Here is a 10812-nt window from a genome sequence, read left to right as displayed (position 1 = left end):
AACAACACATGACTGCCTTTTTGTATTATGATTATAAACTGTATTTAATAGTGTCTCTTAAATGTTGACATTCTGGTGATTAATTCATTATTTTCCCTGCAGAAACAAGATTACAAGATGGCTCTTAGAAAATACCGAAAAGCATTGCGGTACTTGGATGTTTGTTGGAATCAAAAAGAGATTGATGAAGGCAAGGCATTTCCTTCTGTGCTAACTTTGTCTTATTAAATGCCCCCTGATATGTCAACAATTCATATTTCTGTTATTTTCTTCTTAACTTCTGAAAGCACTTTCCGTTGATTAATGGTTGTGCAGAGAAGAGTTCTTTATTGCGGAAGATGAAGTCAGTGATCTTCACAAATAGTTCTGTAAGCATTTTTCACAATAACTTCTTATATTTTATTTTTTATTGACTTGATTTTCGTGCCACGTGGACGCAATGCTTTGTTATTGGCTTGTCATGAGAACGAGCTTCATTTGGATCAGAAACCTAAGGGCATATGATGAAATCTACAATCCAAATTCAAGGATTGAATGGTCTTGGCACAACCATCAACTTTATTTGGATACCTTAACTGCTTATGTGGCCGTAGTATTTACATGCAGGACATCAATTTCTCATTTTTATATTTGTAGAGAAAAGAAACCAAGAGATTAATTTTATTATGGATCTCACCTCTTTAAATAGAGGAAAGGACACTTGGGGTACAAGATAAAGTAAATTGGTAAACAAGAAATAAATTACTCAACTATATTAACAATATTATTTACTTCTTTGTCCAGTAATCACATAAACCGATGTTCAAATCTACAGAGTTTTAAACAAAAATGACTAGGGAACATCATGAAAGTTCAAATGTGCAGATTGCGGGTACAAAGGATGTAGTTGCAATGAAATATAATATAAGAGGAAACCATTAATAATATAGTTACCTGTACCATACTATAATGTAGAATGCACTTGCAATGAAATCTTATGGGAACGATTGAACAAATACTAATTTACCTAGTCTGTAGTGGTGGCTGTAGAAGATCATAAAATTCGACTAGAAAGGTCAAGAGAAGGATTATACTTGTATCCAGTCTGATCTACATGTAACAACTGTGTTTTTTGCACTACTGGAGTGTATGTTCTTGCAGATAAACAAGATTTGTTGGTGCATTATTGTCCTTGGAACTAGGATACAATTTCAGTCATTTGATGCACAATTACTTATTAGTTGGGATGTGCTGTTGTCTTAATTCCTAGCTGACCAGACATGAACAGATATTCTGGTTAAATAGTTTTCATGTTCATGTTTGGATGCTTCATTGCTTTGAAATATTATGTAATAAGACGCAACTACCTATCAGCTTGCAAAACTGCACGCTACATTTCTGACCCGACTTGAAAGTGAAATTTGTACTTTGAATTGTGAAGTTCCATGCCAGTGCTTGGGTGCATCCTCTTTATGGAATTTCATTGATGGAAATAAACATTGATTTATTATTACTTTTGTTAAACTTTTTATCTAATTGCACATAATAATGCTCTTTTATATTAAAGTAATATGTTCTTGCGTTGGGTTCATTTCTGTTATGAGGTTTAAATTTCTTTCACATTTGTCTAATAAGTATTGCTTTCTTTTCATTTGCTAGGTATGCAAATTGAAACTGGGGGATTTCAAAGGTGCGCTGCTGGATGCTGAATTTGCAGTGCGAGAAAGAGATGGCTATGGCAAAGCATATTTTCGCCAAGGTCAGGTTAGTGTCTTCAGTTTTTTCTGCTTCTTAATATATCAATCTTTATACCTTCTCCATAGTGAAACATATAATTACATTAGAAAATGTCTAGTTCATTCATCTAATGGATGTCATAGTCGATGCATGATTTTTCTGGTGTATAAATCTTATCTTTGGATCTTTTCTTTTAGTAACACACAGGGAATAAAAATGTGTTAGGGTCTGCTGAGAAATTGGTTAGTTGCAGCAAAAGCAGTTAGTAGATGAGCAGTGATATTTCTTGTGACAGTGAGGAAGCACCAGAAGTGGTCACTCTACGAGCTAAATTTGTAGGTCAGGACAATAGCAATGGATTAAGATGGGTAAAATTAGGTGAATGTATCGTGGTGAAGGTAAAAAGTGAATCCTGGATTTGAATATCGATCTACTGTATCTGCATTAACTTCATTCGATTTTGTGGGGAGTTTGAACTCATATACTAGCAAATTTCTGGTTTGGAAAACTGAAAATAACTGATGGAGAATGAAGGGACATGGCATAAAACATTGATTGATATTCTATAGTTACTTGATATTCGTTGTGAATGTAAGTAATTATCCAGAATTATTAACATCTTATTCGGCTATTTTATCAATCATTTTTATAAAAAAAAATTCAACAATTTTTTATCATTGTTAATCACTTTTGTTTCTTAATTTAAATTATCGACAGTGTTTGTTCATTTTCCCCTTTTCTTCACCACCTACTTCATGAGTAATTAAAATTTTAATGTTTGACATTTTTTAAAATGTTGAAAAGTAAAAAAATCTAGATAAAATTTTATAAAAAAATCTAGATAAAATTTTATTTAGCTTTCTGAAAATGCAAAATATCTAGTAGGTTATATTATATAATCTGCTGAGATCAGATAAGACATCTTGTAAAAACAACAACAATTTTCATTATAATAATAATTCACAAGTTATTGTCAGTCACTAATCATGGAGAAAAGTTTTCATCATTTAATTACCTCGTCGCAAGTTTGACTAAATGTTATACATGGCTGTATACTAGTTCGATGACTCGAAAGGCCATGTAGCCTTCTCCCATGGGAGAGAAAGGGAGATGATCTGAGTTTGGAAGGAAATGAAACTTATATATATAAAAGAAGGTTTAGACGGCCTTGGTACCGTGGTTATTCATGCACGGCCTGGAGAGAGAGACGCAGAAGGGTAAAGAGGGTATTGACTGTTTCGACTAGTAGAAAGAAGTTGATGGGCCTTTAGCTAGGGATTGGGTCTACTGGTCTACACCATCTACATCGTTAGGATGGTTTTCTGTCAGTTTAACCGAGTTGTCTTCAATTAGTTTTCCCACATAACAACAACATCATCAAAGTCTTTATTCCAAATGTTTAGGGTCGGCTGCATAAATTCTATTCTTGCATTCCATTCTATTATGGGATATCTCATTCGTTAAGTGAAGCATTATCATATCCTTCTTAATTGCTTCCAACCTAGTTCTTTTAGGTTTACCTCTAGATCTCGTGGCCTATTAACTATAATACTATTACTTTTTCTAACCGGTGCACTAAGAGGTCTCCGTTGTACATGCCCAAACCATCTTAGTCGATTCTTTCTAATTTACTATGGATGCACTCCTTTCGTACCCTATATTTTAGTGTATATCCACAATACCATCGCAACATTCTCATTTCTGCTACACTCATCTTTTGCACATGTTTTTTAATTGCCCAATACTGATCCATAAAGCATTGTTGGTCTTATAATCATCTTATATAATTTTCCCTTAGTTTCATTGGTACCCTGCGATCACATAAGACTCCCGAAGCACTCCTCCATTTTAGCCATCCCGTTTTGATTTAATGAACAACATCATCCTTAATCTATTCATCATGCCGAATGATTGATCCTAAATAGAGAAAATGATTAATTTTAAATATTTCTTAACCATCAATATGTACAATAGGTTATTTCCTTTCGTTTACTTTACTAAAAATACACTCCATATATTCTATTTTTGTTCTACTAATTCTAAAACCTTTAGATTCAAGAGCTTGTTTCCACATTTCTATTTTAGAAATTATACATCTTCTAGTTTCGTCAATTAACATTATATCATCTGAAAATAACATACACCATGAGATTTCATTTTGAATGTGCCTAGGAAGTTGCTCAAATCATTTTTTCCACATTCAACCAGACTATATGTGAATGCAAAAACAGTTGATACTCCGATTGAATGGATTACATGGAAGTTTGCAGATCGTATGTTTTTATTGTGAGTCATATATTGAATGTTAAATTTTGGTTAGCAGAAGCAGAAACAGATATGAGGCTATATACTCATGAACGAACTCAATAATCATCTATAAGTAATTAGACTTTAGAAGCATGTCATGAAGTAGCAGTAGCACCCAAACCACGGCCTTAGTGGGATCAGTCAGTAACTAAAAAATAAAAAAAAATTCTTTTGAGAAAATAGGAAGTAAATGAAATGGAACACATATAAACAACATGTTGATGTCACACTTGCACACCTCGGTGCCTTCGATGTTCATAACTAAGGGCTCCTTAATTGCATAGGGTGTTGAGGAGGAAAAAGATCAGTAGCCGAATTTTGGGGAAAGTAGTGGTGCAATTTGAGATTTATATATTTGTAGAATTTATAGTGGCTAATCAATCAATTGTTGGATTTGAACTCGCATGCAAAAGCTTCCGGTGTTTGGAGCTGATCTCCAAATTGATTATTCACTTGCGTAATCATGTATGTGTGTGGGTGTGCAGAACCTGCATTTGTCCAGTTACAAGTGCCAACAACTTTTTGGCTGCATAGTTTAGTTTCATGCGAAACTGAGTCTCATACATTTATGCAGCCCTCTTTGGATCAATAGCCAATTCATGATCAGTTGAACTGTGTGAAGACAAACTTAAAGATCCGTCCTTTGATCACTTATAGGGGATTTGCTATTTACTAGTCCATTGATTTGTAAGTCAGTGACTCTGCAAATTATCTTTTAACAGTTTCAGTGGAAATTGTTACTATGCATATCTTGAGAGGTTAACACTTAACACTAAGTGGTACTAGTGGATTCCCATAGATTTTACTAATTAACTTCACGTGTGATGCGAGCCAGTTGACTTCCTATATTGGTGTGGTGAAGAGGAGCTAGTTTAGAATTTTCACTTATCTTTGTATTTGATACACATTTTTTTCATCTTGACAACTGTTCTCTGGAAGTTGTAGATAAGTCTCCAAGTATGTGCTTACTGTTATTTGCATTCTTTTATTTGTTCGTTGTGACTATTAAATTTTTTTACCCATCAGCATTTTTGCCCAGAAATATTGCCTTCTTATTGAGCCACGAATGTCTAATTTTTGGCTTGTAAACAATTTTCAGGCACATATGGCACTGAATGATGTGGATGCAGCAGTAGAAAGCTTCAAGACAGCATTAGAGCTGGAGCCCAATGATGGTCAGAATCGTCAGATCTTCACATAAATTTCACTTCTCTCTTTAAACATGTTTTTACGTGTCAAGTGATCTTATCTACTTTCATGAAATGTATTTATTGCAGGAAAGATAAAGGAAGAACTTGCTGCCGCGAAGAAGAAGGTCAGTGGATATATATGAGCCCATTTTTGCACCTTGAAATATTTTTGTTGCTAAAATGGTTTACAGATTGCTGATAGGCGAGATCGAGAGCGAAAGGCTTATGCTAGAATGTTTCAAGCATCAACCAAATCAGGCTCAAATGATGAGGTTACGGAATGCTAATAGTTAGTTACTTTTTTTATTAGTTGCAGTTGATTAAAAATTGATGAAAGCTAAAAGGGAGGTTCATAGAAGGAAGATGAGGACAATTCTGAAAAAAAGATTATTTTGAAATTTAATTAAAAGAGGACCATGCTAGTATTTAAAACAATCAATTTTTGGCTCATTAGCATTATTGACCAAAAGTAGGTTCTGTTTTTGGCTTATTTTCACTTAAATATCCCAGAGTTGGGCATGTTTCCGGCAGTGTTGCCAGTTTTGTGTATATACGAAAATGAAAATTTAAAACAACACCCAACCGTCAGCCAGCACGCTGATGTTGTTGAAAGTTAGTCATTTTTGTAAACAAATGGCAAGTTGATGCGTTCTATAATAAAACTGAAAAGTTATTTAAAAAAGATATTTAAGTTGTTATTTATGTATAGCATCTGCCATCATCTGCTTTTACATATTTTCTTTTTGCAGGAATAACAGTGATGAATTCATTCAGCTCTAAAACTTTCAAAATTTGTTTTTACTGCCGATGACAAGCTGAGCAGTTTTTTTGTTGGCATAGGGAGGTAACTATACTTCCATTCATCCTTCTGCCATTTTTCGATGCAAGCCTTGTTGCGTGTCCTTATGGTATTGTTTTTGTCTGCAGGTGTTTGTAGGAATAAGAAGCTGATTAACTGTAGTTCATTTTTGATGCGGACGAAAGTTTTTCATTTCTTGAACCTTTTATTGTATTTGTAGTGTCTGGAGGGACGCAGTAAAAACCATTGTAATGGTGCTTGACACACATGTTTGAGGACTTCAACTTACGTCATCTCAACTAATTTCTTTGAACTTGTGCAAAATGTCACATTGTTTTTGTGGAACGGACAGTTTTTCATATATTTCAAAATTCTCGGTAACTGGAATATTTCAAACTATTTTTTTAATATTTCTGACAATCCTTTGTGCAAAGCTCTGAAGCGAACATTTCCGCTTCAGAACATTTTCAGGACTAAAATTAAGTATCCTGTTGTGGTTATCGTGAATTATTTACTTTTATCTGTTGAAGGTATGGGAGTCTCACAGGCTGCTTCCGTTGCATGATATAGTTGTCCGTGGGGAGCGTGGACTGCTTAGAAGGGAGAAAGCTATGAACTTTGTTTTGATTTATGTGCTTCATTATTGATCTATATGCTATAACTACTTACAATTTTAATTCTGGCCTTAAAAGGAGGATTAATCCAAATAAAAAGTAGAGAAAGTCAGTTTTCATTGAACAAGAATTATCTCTTAGTATTACCTCAAAAAAAAAAAGAATTATCTATTCGTAATTTGAGTATTCTAGGAAAATGCCACATTCTCATTTTTGAGAACTAGTAGTGCCCCCTAATTTGCATGTGGAGGTACATGTTTTACATTATGGAAATTTTTTTGTTGACTGCAAAATGGTGAAGCAATTTGTATATATTGAACTTTTAGAATTTATTATTTACTTAAAGCATTATGTGTAAAGAATTATATGGATAACTATTACAATTTGGATAATTATAGTAACTTAACCATAATTTATTTAAATAGTTATAACATATTAAATGTCTAATATTACAATATCTTAATTATTATTATAATAGTAATGTCTATAATTTAGGATATTTTATAATAGAGTTGAGCTAGAGTACTATTAATAGCCCAATTTCGAAACTTGGAAATAAAAGATGAAAATTCAAACCCTTGGATGCTTATGATCTATCAAGAAATAAAATTTCAAAAGATGTCAACATTATTAACGCAATGTATAATGAATCATCGTCAACATTTCAAAATTTGTAAAGTTATTTAGCACCCCTTGATATATGACTCAAAACACATTGAAATCCTTTAAAACTTTATTTATAAGTAGTTCATCTGTCGTAGATTACATTCACTAGATTAAATTGTCTTTGCTTCTTATTGTTTTCATCGCAATGCCCATTCGCCTCAAGCCCTTATTAACCTATGGTTGGTATAGCATATAACTTGATATTGACAATAAACTTGCAATCTGACAACGAGAAAATTCACATCTTTCTATTTAAGAATTTCGTACTTGAAATCCTTATTAAGTCGTTTCCTTTATAACATTTAAAAATATGGATTACTTATTTATGTTCCGCATTTAGCTAATAAAATAGTGAGACTAGCAGGATGTCAATTCCCCAAGCCAGAGAAGTTGTGTGGGTTCATTTATGGATATTTTAAGAATAAAAAGTTTATTACAGAAATGAATTTTGATGAATCTAAATGGAAGGTTCTGCATGATGTTGAAATTATGCCTTAAAACCCTCTGATTGTTCAATTCAGTCAACATATCATTGACAATCAAAAGGAGATCATCTATAATGGATTATTTCCGCTTTATTGTGCACTTATTCTAACACATGCTATAAGGTTTTCACATGAACAACTTAGATTTATATATTGTTGTTTAGATCGAGCTGTTATGACAAGGACGTCGCTAGTTCAAAGTGGAAGAACGGGATGTTAGATTTAGACACGTAACATGTGTAAATATAGTTAGGTTAGTTTCGCCATGTTAGATTAGACACATAACATGCATAAATATAGCTAGGTTAATTTCTCCATGTGTACATGCTTGTGCACACACAACAAACACATATACATATGTTGTTTCAAGGAGGCCGTTGGTCCAAAGCGGTAGGGAAAATATTGTATTAGACACATAACGTGCACTGATAATAGTAAGGTTAGTTTCAACATGTGAACATGCTCATGCACTCACACTAAACAGATCCCTGGTTGTTATTATTTTTCTCCTCCATTCATTTTACAATCTCTAGTTATAAGAATTATCTGTTAAAAAATTTCTGGATGGTCCTTGCCAACATATTTTTGTTATTAAGTTTTCACCCTTTTTCCTACGGTACAATGATGACCCCCATTTCGCATATAACTAATTGTTTCATTTCTTAATTTTCCTTTGTCTTAAACTAGCTATTTTGCAAAAAAAAATTCTATCATCATCCTTCGTGTATACACACATTTCCAAGAAAACAATTTAACAGTAGAAAACCCTAATCTAATGAAAAATTGATAATATGTAGAACATACTTCTGTCTTAAACATGTTCATCTTTGTTTTTTAGGTACTTATCAACAATCAAGTCACGTAACGCAGCATGAATTGATGCTGCATAGACACAAAATGTTATCTTTTAGTGTTTAGCGTGCCAAGATCATGGGTGTCACCATGCTTGTAATGGTTCCGTGATTCGAATTGTTATCTGTTCATTCATTCTTTGTCCAGAATTTTGTTAATTGATAGTCATATTTATAAAAAATTTCATTAAAAAGCTTCTAAAATGATGTTCTATGCTAGCATAGCAATCTTTTGCATTCCCATACTTTATACCCCTTTGCTCTACAGTTTATAAGCTTTATGGTTTCATAACTAGGACGAACTCGCCATTTAAGATACAAATTTTGAGAATTAAACATGACATGCACAAGTTCTACACATTTTTGTCTTAGCAAGTCTCTGATGACATCTAATGCTAGCCAAGCCAGACATGGCTTCTTTTTTTATTTATTGTAGCCCTGTAGAAAAAAAGTAGATTGCATATCCTTTAGTGCAACAATTAAACATTTTAGTGAGGTATGCCTGATACCTGGTGAATACATCACTTTAGAGGTATACAGGGGACTGGGGTATTCAAAGCCATCCACTAATCACTGGTAGGGGATGTATGTTCTTATTAAGATCGATCTGAAGCATCTCTTAAATAAAATATTTTATGAATGCCTTGATATAGGTTCAATAAATTCTGAATGTCATTCTGGTTAGGTTTAAGAATTGCAGAGAAACAGAAAAAGATCAAGAAGATCAAGTTATTATTCATTTAATCCTAGCCTCTCCTAAATAGAGGTTAGGAGGATATTATAAAATATGTATGATATAAAACATATCCAATCACATCCCAAATATCCTCCTAACCTCTATTTAGGAGAGGCTAGGATTAAATGAATAATAACTTGATCTTCTTGATCTTTTTCTATTTCTCTACATGGTATCAAAGCGATAGTTCTTAAAATAAAATATTCATAGCCTATTCTTTAAAGAGCTTTGCTACAGGGACCCAAAATATGGGACCAATAAAAGGGACAAGTGAGGTGTCCCCCTCCTATTGGATAATGAGTTGGCCATCATTAATGATGGCCAACTCATTATCCAATAGGAGGGGGACACCTCATTTGTCCCCCCTATTGTTCCCATATTTTGGGTCCTTAAAGAATTTTTCTTCTTTAAACCCTAGCCCCTCCACTAGTCAAATCCATCCTCCTCAGTGCGTCGCCACCTCCTCAGTGCATCGCCACCTCCTTGGGTCATTATCGCACCCAGGGGTCATCATCGCCCCTTAGGGCTGCCTCCTTAGGGCGCCGTCCCGTAGGCAGCTGTGTCGCTATGCTCTGCAACTGTCGGCCGTACACATGCGGTTCACGGTTTGTCATGCGGTCTTTGCTCTCGTTGCCAGTCACGGATGTTATGATTCTGCTGTTGCCGTCACGGTTGTCACGATTCTCCTTGCTATGATGGCTTTCTTGCTATAGGAACAAATGTAGTATGATTTATCTAATTGTCTTTTCTATTATTGAAGAGTTATTTTTGGAGTTTGTTGGATTTTGGTCGGCATTGATGTTTGGTGATGGTGTTTGAGTTTGGAATTTATTCTTTCGGTAGTTAGTTTGGCTGTTTGATGGTGATAGGATGGTAGGAGGGGTTTGGAGTTGTTTGATAGGCAGTAGATTGGTGTTAGCAGTTTGGTTTGATGTTTAAAGGAGTAGGGACGTGCTTGGTATTCATTTTTCAGTCAGAGGGTGGTCATATGGTTATCATTATGGTCACCGGCATTAGGATTAGCTTATATGGACTGGACTTGGCATTGTCATCATTCTCAGGAGGAGATTAGTTTAGCTATGAGGGTTTTTGCGAGTTTTAATAAGGCTGCTTGAAGGATTTGTTAACCAGCGTGGTCCAAGTTTGCGTTGGTGACAATTATTTTGTGGGGATTACATTGGCAAAGATCATTTGGAGATCAGTTCGGTAAGGATTGTTTTGTTAAAGTTTGTATGTATGTGTTCAATTTGTTTTGTTGGTTTGCTTGGTGGATCCTGAAGTAGATCGTCTGTTTGGTTGATCCGTGAAAAAGATTATTTATTTGGTTGATCTGTGGAGATGATAGTTTTTTTCACTGATCCTTTTAGAGGATTATTTGTTAGGTTGATCCATTGAGAGGTGTTGGTTTTGGAAGTGTGAAGACCGAAACCTAAATCAAAATCAGCAAG

At 34.2% G+C, this 10812-nt stretch overlaps 1 protein-coding gene across 5 annotated transcripts in view; it reads left to right on the top strand.

The window, feature by feature from the left end:
* The window catches only part of LOC109819715 (peptidyl-prolyl cis-trans isomerase CYP40-like), an 18451-nt gene extending 12043 nt beyond the window's left edge, over positions 1 to 6408 (top strand). The window contains exons 3-10 of one of the 5 annotated variants that reach the window (XM_020385551.1): positions 103 to 190; positions 316 to 368; positions 1639 to 1743; positions 5123 to 5198; positions 5301 to 5338; positions 5416 to 5485; positions 5963 to 6057; positions 6141 to 6408. In XM_020385551.1, coding sequence (XP_020241140.1) covers positions 103 to 190; positions 316 to 368; positions 1639 to 1743; positions 5123 to 5198; positions 5301 to 5338; positions 5416 to 5445 — 390 coding nt within the window. In that variant the 3' untranslated portion in view covers positions 5446 to 5485; positions 5963 to 6057; positions 6141 to 6408. Of the gene's footprint in view, positions 1 to 102; positions 191 to 315; positions 369 to 1638; positions 1744 to 1941; positions 2115 to 5122; positions 5199 to 5300; positions 5345 to 5404; positions 5486 to 5962; positions 6058 to 6140 lie in introns of those variants that run through there. The other 4 variants (XM_020385550.1, XM_020385554.1, XM_020385553.1 and 1 more) reach the window with 4 other exon arrangements.

Source organism: Asparagus officinalis, chromosome 8 (assembly GCF_001876935.1).
Source record: "Asparagus officinalis chromosome 8, Aspof.V1, whole genome shotgun sequence".
NCBI classification, from domain to species: domain Eukaryota; kingdom Viridiplantae; phylum Streptophyta; class Magnoliopsida; order Asparagales; family Asparagaceae; genus Asparagus; species Asparagus officinalis.
The sequence above is the reverse complement of the archived record's forward strand: the minus strand, read 5'-3'. Positions and strand labels throughout refer to the sequence as shown.